At 34.3% G+C, this 13,997-nt stretch overlaps 1 protein-coding gene across 1 annotated transcript in view; it reads right to left on the bottom strand.

Moving 5' to 3' along the window:
• Positions 1-13,997, bottom strand: part of CFAP47 (cilia and flagella associated protein 47) — a 296,044-nt gene that overhangs the window by 102,870 nt on the left and 179,177 nt on the right. Inside the window, exon 51 of the mRNA XM_030456465.1 lies at positions 4,618-4,715. Within this exon, the coding sequence (XP_030312325.1) occupies positions 4,618-4,715 (98 nt within the window). The remainder of the gene's footprint in view (positions 1-4,617; positions 4,716-13,997) is intronic.

Here is a 13,997-nt window from a genome sequence, read left to right as displayed (position 1 = left end):
TCTCTTAGTACAGTAGGCTAAATTGTGCTAAGGCGAATCCAGTTCCAATTTAACTCTTGCTGATCTTTCTGCCTTGTGTTTTCAGTTCTAGCTGAAAATAATAGTGTACTGCTCCTCAGCTCCTCAGAGATGTAGAACAGCATTCTCATGATCAACAGAAATGTTAGTTCCATGGGACAAATCACATTACTTGTAAGAAACAAACAAAGTTAGCCTGACTTTTAGAAGTCATAATGAATTTGAAAGGCTGCCAGGTATTGCCTGATTCAGCCTGTATTATCTAGAAGTCACCAACAGACCCACAAATATGTTGAAATATACTTTAGAATTATTTTTAAAATATACATTTGAAAGTACATTTCTGCACCCTGGACAATCTCTGCTGTTACAGATTTGTTTTCTTTGCTTTTGAAATTAGGATGCCACCAGCTGGTCTGGAGAAGACAAAATTAAATAAAAATACCTTAATGCATTCATGAAAGAAAAAGGTAGAAATTTGTAGGCAGACAATGATCACAGATGGTACATTCTCCCTTCTCCCCTGAACTAGCCTTTAGTCATCCTCTTAAAAAAAGTTGACAGGGTGAAATGCAACCTGAAATCTGCATTGTGGAGGGTCAAACCTGACAAGTCTCCAACATTAATCTCCCTTACATCATGCAGAACAAAACAAAAGTTAGTGGGTTTTTTTTAAATTATAAAATAAGTAAAGAAGCCTCACAAAACCAAAGTTTCCTTATGGAAATAACTTATAGCACAGTGCTCTGAAAATGTTTATATAAGTAGCAAAATTGATGGAGTTTTTAATGACTATGAAGAAATGTTCTTTATTGGCCAGCAATGCAAACTTTTGGAACTGGTTCTTGGGCTAAACTGAAAGCAAAGGACATGGACAAAAGACCTACTCAGAATATAGATTGCTTTTGATATGTTGGAAAAAATGATCAGCTGGCAAAAAAACCAGAGTTTGAATCTGAGCAGTGACTGATGAAGTTGCAACTTAAGGTTGGAGGTGGTCATTATAGGCAGTGTAAGGACTGACCAGGTTACTTCAGTATGAACAATATTTGATGATATCTCTCCTCCATAAAAAGGCTGATAATCTAAGTACTTGTAATGGTTGCCCTGTGTACCAAGCTTTGACAATCAAGAAGAGTAGGAATCCTTCACTGTTGGAATACATCCTTAAATCCTTTCCAGCCTTCATCAATTGATCTGATTTCTATTAATATGGATGGTGTTTAGAAAATAAACTTGCATTTGGCAAAGAAAAAGTTTCTCTTTTATTTAAGTGTTCTATTATTAGGGCTTCATGATTCAATTTTCATTGCAGTTTATGAGTAAGACATTTTTCTTGATTCTTGAGAGTAGAAAAACTAATGAGGGTCTTCCTAACACCACCTCTAAGATTTCACTTAAATGATTGGTATAGTCAATTATTGGCATCAAGGAAGTTTTTTATAGATTAACTTCTATATGAGAAGCTGCTGTGCTGTGAATCACCTTTAAGGATCAATGGCAATCAGCAGTTCTTGTTACTTTTCACCTAATGCTTTAAATTCCACCAATGGAAGTCTGATTTTTTAATGTTGCATTGGATTTTTTTTAAATAGTAAAATTTATAATGTTAAGATATAGCTTAACTATCTCATAATTACTCTGACATGTCAAATGATTAAAAACTTAAAAGGCTAACTGGTAGAGATAAGTTTTGAAAGCTTGGTTTTGATAAAAACACTTCAAACTGCATCAAGTGAAGCAGTGGGAGGACAAGCACCGCTAAAATCCTAATTGCTTTCTTCCTTTAAATACATGTTTGAAAATTATTTTTTTTTAATAAATGCTTTTGGAGTAATATTACCAGAGTAAAATATTAAGGTCCAAGTGGCGAACACAAGTGAAGATGACTACCTTATCATACCCTTTGTCTTGGAAGAGAAATAAGTAAGAATAGCTATTTTGCAGTCCACAAAATAATGATTAGCATGGAGAGACTAGATAGAGCATGTCAGCAGACAGTTGAATACTAATTTAAGAACTAGGAGGCATCAAAGTACAAAAAAGAACACAGCCAAAAATAAAGGCAATGGTTCTTACATCATGGTCAGTAAACACCTGAAATACTAAGTCAAAGGCGGTTATGGATATTTAATGTATACATAAATTTAAGGATAGACCTGGCAACTCAGCAAAAAGGCTAAATAGAAAACCCTTTAAAGTGTTAGAGTGCCATACTGTATGTACATACCCTTGCTTTTCCCCTTGATATTTCTGGCCACCCATGGCTATGAGTCTGGGGTACATACCAAGGTCTAAACCACTCTATTGAACTCTTTATGGACTGTGCCTAGAGAGTCCAATGAGTACAGAGTTTCAGAGAGCCCAGAAAAATTATAGAGGAAAGACAAGTGAAAACATACCCTTTAATGGCCTAAAAGACAAATACTGAGGCTGTGACTATTCAGTGTAATTCAGAAATTACATAATGGCCTGAATTTATAAGACAGCTACTTGTTATCTCTTTGCTGGGGGGGCAGGGTACGGTGTAATGAGAACTCAACCTATCTTAAAGAAGGCTAACTGGAAACTGAATATATTGTGATCTTTCCAATATTCTTTACTGAATGATCATATTTGCTCTCCTTTTCTCCCCTGGCAAACTAGGTTGATAGAGATACTTAGCATTCATAAGACAAGGCCTGCTTTTCCAGTCCCCATATTTTTAGTGGATATCTTTGATTTTCTTTCAGTATTTCCATACAGTTCTTAAACTCTGAGAACCAGTTCTGTGAACACCGTTCTAATAACAGTACTGCCAGCATTGTTTCCTTGCTGCTTGTATTTGGACCATCCTTTAGCAGTCAGTACTGCATTAGTTTTTTTAACCAGTGTCACACTGGCAGTCTGAAGTGACAAATTACCTAGGATAAACCCAGTCACTTATATTAGGGACAGAAAGCTCTCCCACTCCGAGATGAACGGTTTGGCATGTAAACAGTCAATTCAGTAATAGAAATTCTGTAATAATAACGATGCATATTATTTTTAGTCACATATCCTTGTGATATTTTAAAAATTCATCGATAGAAAGAGTTTTTTATGAGATTTTCCATCTGAATATCTCTAAAAAGGTATAGCTGCTTCTTTACTTCCTTCATCTTCATATAAAGTAATAATCACTATTTGGGTCAAGAATCTCAGTGCCCTATTTATTGTAAAAGTAGGTCAGATCTTACTGTAAGTTGCTTTTGCCAGTTTACATACTTAATTAGATTTAAAATTCTAGGCAGAGTTAAAATGCAGTTTGAGAATTTATTACACAATAGCAATCAATAATATACTTTAAATCTAGCTTTTCCTTTTACCATTTTCGCAGTATTTTCACAACAGATAGAAATGCAATACATTGCATGAACCTGTAGGACAAAAACCTACACTATTCTTTTTAAGTTCTCAAATCACAAGTACGTTTAGTCTACCTTTTGTGTTTCTTACTATCACCAGAAACCTCACTGTCATCATGTTCACCCAACACTAGGATATTTAAGATATCATTATCTGCTTTTCAGCATTATAGAAGTTCCAAGTTAGGGTTCAACACTTCACAGAAAGACAGAAGTAATATATGAACAGTGATATTTTAAATATTTTGAGAAATGCTTACTGGTTTGAATTTTCCCCCTACATGAAAGCATTGAGCAGCCTTGTTGCTCTTCCCAGGTTACTGGAAGAGGTAGTCTTACTAGTACTAGTAAGAGTACTAGTCCCTAGTACTCTCACCATATATTTTTATTTGAAAAAATATTCCAGCAGTAAAATACCATACCAGTCACTTCTATTCATAGAACCTGTTAGCAGCATCCCTTCTTCGATTCATTATTTCTTAGTTGCTTAGAATTAATGCAAAAAGTGGGATGCTTTGATGATAAAGCAAATATCCATTTATGGAAGATAAGAAAAATATTATGAAATATTTGACTCTAAAAATAAAAACCTTACAAAGTGTAGTTAGCAGACAAATACAATTACTAATCTTTGCAGACTAAAAACATCAATGAAGCAAATATTCTAAACATTTATCTCCACATACTTAAGTGATTTAAAACAGACTACTTATTTAGTGTAATGTAATCACTCATCTAAAATTATTCACATAGATTAGTTATTTTTGAGAGTGAAACTATGTATTTATCTATTAATAAAATATTATTGAATACATTCCAATGATTAATGAAATCTAGAAGATAATAATACATTGGCATGTGCAAGGAAGGAGGGTAACAAAAGAGACTTATTCTGTTGTGGACTGTACAGAAACTGCATAAAGTTTTTACAGAATTCAACCTCATCTGAGATCCAAAATGAGAAGCCAACATCAGCAGAATAAAAATGCAATTATTCAAGTAGACACTTTTTTCCTAGCATCCATTTTAGTTCATATTACTGAGCTTAAATGAAGTCTTAGTAAGCACTGAGTTTTATTATTCAAAAAGTGATTGTGCATGGACACTTAATAAAATTGATTAATCCTCTTTCATATCAGCCAGACCAACAATAAAAAAATACATTTTTCTTCTAATGCAGAAGGACAAAATTAAACATTTAGAGTAATCTTACCAGAGCTCTGCATTTCACATCTATCTTTCTTACTGGTGCTGCAGGTTTGCTTTTAATCTCTACGGAGAACCACACTCTGCAATTTGAAGAACTTCCTCCTATATTAAAAAATACAAAGATCCTCACAAATCATCTCATGATGTGATCAATCCTAGCAGCATTCAAATAAATGAGAAATTTTTACTTTTAGCAGAAATGACAGTCATTGCTCACATTGAGATTATGCAAATCATAAATGGATTTAATTGCTGTCAAACAACTGAATTATTTAATCCCTTCTTGTCTGGATTCAAAATAGTAACAAAATCAATATATACAGAAATTGAATAGAATTGGCATACTGGAAAATTAGTTTCCTAGACTATCGAATTGTTTCAGAATTTTAAGTATCATTTTTGCTGTTTTCCTTCAACAAAGTCAATGTAAAAAAAAAATTCCAAATTAATTTTTAATTAAAAACTCATCCGCCATAGATTCAGAACTACAAGCTATTCATTAAACAAATCAGAATTTTCAGTTACAGAGAATCCATCCTCAAACATATGTTTGAGCAAACACTGATTTATATGTCAGTACTCTTTTCATCAGGTTTTGAGACAGGTTCTGAGTTACTGTGATGACAAACAAGTTGGCACTAAAGAGAACACTTAAGGTTTGTAAATACATGTATCAAAACACTTGCACATCAATATTATCCTATTTATTACCTATTTTATCCCAAGCTCTTGTTATCAATGGCTAGTAAAAGTTTAGCCAGAAAAAAAAATAACCCAAACATGCAATAAACTCTTGCAAAGCCACATTTAATTACATGATAAACTGGTGAGAAATTCAGGTTTTGTTCCCTTTAGTATTTTGTACTATCTAGTCCAAAAAAGAAGGATAGGAATTTCTAAAGATGAATATAAAATTTTAAATGCATCAGATACTCCCTTTGAATTTTGGTGATCATTTATGAAGCCACAGAACACAATTTATCCCACGCATTTTTATGGTCATGAAATTAAAAGGACAGAGCATAAATTCTGCTGACACTGATGATTATGAAACTCTTAAATAATTGAAATTTGTATAAATGGTACAATTAAGGCCAAAAGCATGGAAGAGGTTGAACCCAAAGTATCATCATAAGTTATGATCTCCAAAATGCAAATATTTCATATGGTAATATTTTGCAGACATAAAACATTGTTTGCACCTTTTAAAATGCATACTCAGAAAACTGCTAGCAGTATTCCTCTTTGTCAGTTTCTTGTATGAGATGAGAACAACCTTAAGCCTCCTACTCACACTTCCCTGAAATATATACTGAAGAGTCACATCAGCAATGCTCTTGTACCACAGCATTAGCCTTGGGAGCTCCACTGTTGGATTTTTTCTGTTGTGAACCAAACTCTTATCAGAGACACTGCTTTATGCTCTGATTCCTCGTTCACAGTATGTGATTTTATTTCTAAACCCTACCACCAAGAAAAATGTGTCTGACTAGCTTAGTATTATTTTCTTTACATTTTCACATATACATCCTTACTCATCTTTTATTCAGGTTAAATTGACGTGCATTCATTTTACTGGTTTTTAATACCAGCAAAATAATAGTTTTCCATTCTCTGGAATAGCCTCAGTATCCTAAGATTTATAAAAATTAACATCACTGAGGTACAGAAGCCTTCTGAATGTCCATTAAAGGATTCTGACATATATATAACCCTGAGTTTAATCAATTATAACCAATTATAAAAAATTTTTAAAAATACTGTATGAAGAGAGATGACTTCTGCAAGAAGGGAAGATTCCCTTAGACCAAAACAGAGCAAATTATCTGCAACCTAAACACAGAAGTTCTCAGCTAAAGACCAAAAGAAATTCAAAGGTTGACCATAGCTTGGGTCATTCCAACCTTCAAGAACGAAGACAAACCACAGAAAAGGGTAAAACAGAAGTCTATAAAGTTGAAGTAGGAACCAACAAAGGAAAATGTCAACAGTAAATTTCCATTTACACAGGCTATGTAATTAAAAACCAGGACAAAGGGATTTATTACAGTATAGCAACACATTCAGAAATTCTGTAGAATTAAGGGAAATAGAAAAGAGTATAAACTGTTATTTAGAAAGAAAATTAACAAGGTTGCCTCCCTCTACCCAAACCTCTAAGAACACACACACACAAAACAAACAAACAAACAAACAAAAAAAAACCCCAAAGTTGAGTGATGACTTGATAAAGACTTTAAAAAGAAATAACAAAATATTTTCAAACACATCTGAAGTTAGCAGTCTGACAAACTCAGACAGGCTGAGAGATGATCAGGTTGGGAAAGGAATGCCCAAGAAAGACAAGGCTGCAGCAGGTGATCTAAATTAACTTAAATCTCTGCAGCATTTGCTACAGTGGAGTTCAGGGGCTTCCTAAATCTACCCTAGATCTTGTTTGGAATAGAATGTTGGTGGTAATCTCCCATATTAAGGCTGGAAGGTTTTGAAACTGACTGGCAAAGTGGAAAATATCCTGAGCAAGACTGTCTCTGCCAAACAGTTCAAAAGGAACCCATGTACCAAACTGGTGTGGTGCCAATGGGTGTGTGGCCTGCTTCTTAAGTCAACTTCAGGTACCAAGAAATGAAAAGGCAGATAATGTGCTGCCAGTTTTCAGACAGGTCTCTGGGATTAGGCAAGCAATTACAGATGTGAGTTTGCTTATATATTCTGAAGAAAATCACTAATAATCAGAATAAGAAAGACGTTATAACACAAAAAATCCTATTTGAATTCTTTGACAAGTCAGCAGCTGTTTGAATGAGGTAGATATGGTTCATTGCACCAAAAATTTGTTCTAAAGATTCTTTTTCAAAGGCTACAGAGGAAATTAAGCTGCAGAAGATGGAACATTAAAATATGGGAGTGGAATAAAAGGAAGAAATGGCTATCTCTCACTATGAAGACAGATACAGAATGAAGCCTTTTTGGCTTGCTTTTGATATGAAAAGCCTTTAGTCACTTTTTCTCCATAGGACAGATACTTTAAGTATCATAATCCATCTCTAGCAAACTGATCAAGTCGAGATGCATCTCCAGCATGCTAGGAGTACATTTACCTTTTCCCTAATGCACAACTGCAAGTTCTGTGGAGCTGCTATTTTAGTTGTCACTGCAATGTGATGCCTCCCAGAAATTAATACATTTGTACTGCTACAAGATATTTTTCCATACAGAATTTTTCTCTCTGATCACAGATTTTTACTCTGGACTCATTATTTTCCCGAATCATTTTTCTGTGCTTCGCAATTACAGCACAGTAGAAGTTATAATCTACTTCCTTTTCTTTTCTTGCTTTTATATATAAATTCAATTATTCTGTTCACACAAATTACCTGTAAATACTCTAATCTCTGACATGTCTCAAAAGCAAAGCTTTCAGGTCAAGTTGCTTTCTTTCTACTTTTGACCTTAAGTATTTTGAGCTATTAAAATATGTTTTATTTTGTAAGGAACTCTTAACTTCTTTTTGCACTTTTTACATATTTGAATGTTTAGAACAACATTTTTTTTCTCTTTAAATTTTAAGTTTGGAAAATGAAGTATTTTTTTCTGGAAGCCCTAAATAAACAATAAAGCCCAGAGATGACCTTTCTGAAAAACAGCTATCATGATTTGGAGGGAACATCTTGTATGCATTTTAAAACTCTATTACATATATTTATATAATTTATATCACAATATTTTTTGCACAACGCTTTCAGTAGGTATTCCCCTAAAAAATGGGAACACATAAAACATCTCAGTCCAGAACCTGATGTTCTTAGAACTCAATGAACAACACAAAACAGAGAATACTCTTGCAAACAGAAGCATAATAAACCCATGCTTACCTATACTCCCACTTTTCTAAACTTTCATTGACACTTTTGATGCATTTAAGTCTCTCCTTAAAGCCTGAGTTCTGAAATAAACCCAGTTTGACTTTATCTCTTTAGCATTTCGCTCCAAGGCTTCAGTGACAAACCAAAATCCTTAGCCCATTTTATGCAACAACCAGGTCATTATTTTGTCAGTTCTCATAGAACAAAAGAAACAAAGTTTAGTCAGTACTACAGAGGGAAATCACCACTAAAAATGAGTGAGCACAAATCTTATGAACATATGAATCTACCTAAATATTTAATCTCCACTCTTTTCTTCTTCATTGTCCCCCTTGGTCAGTAAGCTTTTGCCCTTTCCAGATAGCTTCAAGCACCTGTCATTACTGGCTGGAGCAAACCAGCATTTTCCATATGGTAATTACTATATATTCAACCAGCATCACTATTAATGACCTTAATTACATTTGAGTTTTTAGAAATCTCCCTGATTATTTTTTAAATATTTTTTTTCAGTATATGGAAGCACTGGAAACATAGAGAGCTGTGTACTTTCTGTTACATGTAGTTACCCTGAATTTGAGGGGAGGAAAAAAACCAAAACAAACCCTAGGTATATTTCTGCATCCATTCCAAATCTGCAGGGAGAAAAACAAAACAAAACAAAACAAAACCTAGGTATATTTCTGCATCCATTCTGTAATAATAAGTCAGTTTCTTCAACAACTATTTATCTGCAGTAATTACAGTTCTGAATAAAAAGTTCTGTAGTTAAAACAGAGGATTACTAAACTGTAATTTACATGAAAATTAAACATGAGCCTTCAATAAACTTTTCAGGCTAAAATTTTCACAGATGTCTTTCAAATCTCATTTGATCTTATGTAATACACCCAAGATGATCAGGTTTTCTTCCAGAGAGTTGAAAAACCTTTCGTAATCCAGTCAGTCTGGTGTCTTGTCCTACTTCTTTTTACTCCAATGAGTTATTTAATTTTATTGTGCAATTTTAACACGTTATTAATTTCTGCTTAGCAAATCAGTACTGTAAGTTGTACACTTTTAATCTTACACTTTGTATCATGTTTTTTTCTACTTGTTTGGATGAGAATACATGACCACCATGTTTGCCACAAACTGAAATTTCTGTTCTATTTCCTTCCCTTGTCCTTTCCTTAAAATTACTTTTCATCCTATGACTGCTACACCAGCATTACATGTGCTCTCAAGCATCAGTGGCTATATACTGGCTTAAAAATAGAAAAAGATTCTTCTATCTAGATTGGGACACAGATGCCTATCATTCAGCTGCATTACACTTCACTGATGACTTGGCTTGATCCACTTGGGGAAGGTGGATCACACACAGTAGGGAAACTAGACTTGTACTGCTAAAAAAAATTATTTATTTGAAATATGCTATCCTAATTTTACAGACTTCTTATATGGGCATCAAAGCATTTTTATTCAAACAAAAAACTGAATTAAAATTACAGTTTCAAATTCAATGTGTGTTCTTTCCATGACATTTTTGCCTAATTTTTCAGAGGTAATATAGCAATAAAAATAAATAGATTCAATTCCAGCTTTAAATAAAACATCAGCAACAGTCCTAGATGAATCTTTAAGGGTATGCTTTTTAGCAGGAAGAGGCAAAAGAATAACACAGCTTGATTTCTCAATTCTACAAAAAACTTGATGCTGATAGTTATCTATAGTCTCTTTGAGGGGGTACCCTAAATACTGTTCTTGTATAATAAGACCAAACTTTATAGAATTTGAAAAATAAATTCAAAAAGGCCTTTTGTCTAGTTCCATCTAGTATCAAAATAGATTGTAGCTTTCAATATATAAAGAACTCACTACTGATAGCTCTGAATACATAAAAATTTATTTATTCTGCTTAAACGCAAACACAAAATCCATAACCAACCTCCTGTAGAGCCATCCCTAAAGAACAAGAGCTGTTGTTCATTAAAAATGATCCGTTATTAAGTAAATCTCATATTTACTTGTTTTTTCCTTTTTAATTCAGAATAAATAATTTTATATAAATTATTTGGGACAGATAATTATTAACCACATTTGATTATTTACACTCCTTATTTTTCAAATTTAATTGGCTTTTGTAATCTAAGAATTACACTAAAAACCCCTAACATTTCTTCCATAATTTTTTTCTGAAAATTTAAGTTACTCTACCATGTTAAATTCACGGCTAATTTTCCCCATTTTTTTGTTTGTTTTTGGTGGTTTTTTTTAAATTTTTAATGGATTACTTCAGACTCACCTAGAATAAACCTCAAACTTTATTCCAGATACGACACTAGTTAAAAACTTTTTTATCCAAAGACATATAACCATTTACAATAAGGCTTTGGATACTTCTTTTAATGGCACATATTTTTGTAGTAAGAGGTATAAAACTAACACACTAAGAAAATAATGTAATCTTATTATGTTAAAAGTTCAAACTAATGCAAAAGATGCACTCAGTTATATTATTTTTTGTTAAGTGTGGAACTGCCTATCCTTGGAAAAGCAATGCTGCTCCACTTTGTTCTACCAAAGAAGCTATTAATTTAGAGTTGTCACTTTTAAGCTTGAGCTCATGAGTTTTCTTACCTAAAGGTTTTACTTTTTAAATACGTGTAATCAATATGCATAGCTTTTAAAGATGCTTTTGCACTATATGGCAATATAAACTTTGCTCTCAGCTGCTATTTTTTTGCACATAAATATATCTGAGTAATCCTGGCATTTCAATGAATATTCATTTAATGTATCCGCTACATTACTTGAAAAATATTTTAATATTCCTTATACATTAATCTTATTCTTCAAGGATATAATGTTATATAATTTGCTAGAGAAACTTTAATAAATCTAGAATGTGCCTTGCGTTTCATATCAAACTGAGGTCATTAAGAGCGACAGTACTAAAATAATGTTGAAGTTTGCATTAGTTTGTCCAGCTAAGTCAAAGCTGATGAATGAAAGCAACACACATCGAAATGCTGCCATTTCAAATGAAAATATGAATTTTTCTTGTGCAAAAAAGAACTTGATATTGAATCAATTCAAATTTTTCAAGTTAAGGTACTACATATGGGCAGGAATGGTGCCGAAGGGCATTCTATAAGCTGCAGTAGGGTTCCTTCTCCTTAGACCCTGTCCTAAACAGGTAATGGTTGCATGTCCGAAGTTTTGTCATCTGGGAAAATCTGGAAACAGAAATAAGAACTATTTTCATATAATGGTTTGGGTTGGAAGGAACCTTACAGATCATCTAGTTTCAATCCACCTGCATGGGGTTACATTGCTCAAAGCCTCACTCAATCTGACCTTGAAAACATCCACGGAAGAAGCATCCACAACTCCAACAGACAACCTGTTCCCGTGTTTCACCACCCTCACACCTGAGAATTTCTTTCCAGTATCCAGTCTAAATCTGCCCTCTTCTCAGTTTAAAATTGTTACGTGTCATCCTTCCACTACACGCCCTTTTTAAAAGCCCTTCCCCAGCTTTCCTGCAGGTCCCTTCATAAACTGGAAGGCTGCTCTAAGATCTCCCCAAGCTGAACAATCTACACTTCCTCAACCTGTCCTGACAGGAGAGGTGCTCCAGCCCTCTGATCATCTTCATGGCTCTCTTCTAGACTCACTCCAACAACTCCACGTCCTCCCTGCACCAGGGAGACCCCATAAGTGAACAAAGTACTACAACTGGGGCTCCAAAAAAGTGAATTAGAGAGGGAGTATGACTTCCCTTGAACCTCCTGGTTACACATATTTTGATGCAGCTCAGGGTACAGTTGGCTTTCTGGGCTGCAAGTGTACATCACAAACTTACGTTGAGCTTCATCAACCAATACCCCCAAGTCTTTCTCCTCAAGACCGTTCAATTCATTCTATGTCTAAGCAGTATTTGTGCTTGGGATTGTCCTGACCCATATGCAGGATTGTGTACTCTGCCTTATTGAACTTCGTCCAGTTTGCAAGGGCCCACCTGTCAAAACCACCTCTCCTTTTTTAAAATGCAAAACCAAAACCACATTCAGGCCTCTGGTCTTAGCTGTGATCACCAGAAATAAAGCTCTGAAAAAGTGTCTAATCTTTTATAAGGCAAAATCCCAGAACCTCTGTTTTCTTCTTCTGCCTTCAAAGTCACCTGCTCTAACAAAGGTCACAATGCTAAGGTGGAAACTCAGATACTGCTAGCCTAGGAATGATATTCCCTTTTGCTAAACTTTCTCCAAAACTGTAAGAAGAAGAGAGAATTTTAACAACACAGACAGCTTAATTCAAATAGAGGGATGACTAATGCTGTTGACACCTTCCATTTTTGAAGCTCAGTCTTCCATGCTATTAGTATCATCCAGTATGATGTCATAACACTGTTTGTCAGTTTGACAACTTTACTCCATTAAGCCACTTCCTCGACACCATTTCCCAAGTGACAGCTTCAAAAAAAATCACCCAGCAGATCCACTATGTCCATAGGATTTGGAAAAAAGAAAATATCCTTTTAACTCAGAATATTCTCTACGCCCTTCATAAACTGTCAGCATCTTATTATAATGTTGTCATAACTCTCTTTTCTCCCTTATAGTTGGGTGATAAAGGAAAATATGGTTATTCCCCTTCCATAGGATTTGTTTTTTCAGTCTTGTATTGTATTTTGCACTGATCTAGGGCACATATTTTGCATGAAACTTTATCTAGCTTGCTATCAACTACGTACTGGTCACACACAGACCTATCTGCTGGTACACACTGGGGCAGAACTCAGGGTCTGATTTGGTTCACATGTTCAACTCTTTTTTTAAGGGAATGGTGGCTTTGGGAGTAAACCCAGATTGTGTGCCAGAATGCCATCCAGACACCAAGAACTTGTGACAGAAATAAATATAGATGTAATCAGGAGATCAGAATTAAACAATAATACATATAATATATTTTGCATTAGACTCTCTTCACATTTATAAGCTTTGCAGTCAGCATGGCATATGGGAACCCAGAATGTTAAAAGCTTAAGAAAATTCCAAATATTGAACAGAAATTTCAGCACATTTAGAAAAACAGGAGTTCAGAACTTACTGGATTTCAGGAGAGGCTAAATACTGTACCTTACTGACAGTAGGAGGAATAAGGTTTGGAAGAATAAATTCAAAGGATTATCACAAACCTCCAACTCAAACAAAACACCAAATGCCTCAACACACCCCCATTCAGAGTCATCATCTCTAGTTCACATGAAACTAGAATTCTTGCCACCTTCTTAAAAAATGCAGAGTTAAGAGTGCAGTACTAAGCAGATGCAACTCTGATCATGCTCATGTGAGTCAGTTTCTTAGCTCAACGAGCACAACTTATGCACTAAACTTCCCTGCTCCCATTTATTTCATACAGCTTTTAAAATTATTCAGATTCTTAAGAGTTCTTTCCAAAGGTTTATTGCTTTTTCTCCACTTGCTATATCTGTCTTTATTTATTTATGACAATTATTTTTAATTTTCCT

This window comes from Calypte anna, chromosome 1 (genome assembly GCF_003957555.1).
Source record: "Calypte anna isolate BGI_N300 chromosome 1, bCalAnn1_v1.p, whole genome shotgun sequence".
Lineage (NCBI taxonomy): Eukaryota > Metazoa > Chordata > Aves > Apodiformes > Trochilidae > Calypte > Calypte anna.
This window is presented reverse-complemented; position numbering and strand designations above follow the sequence as displayed.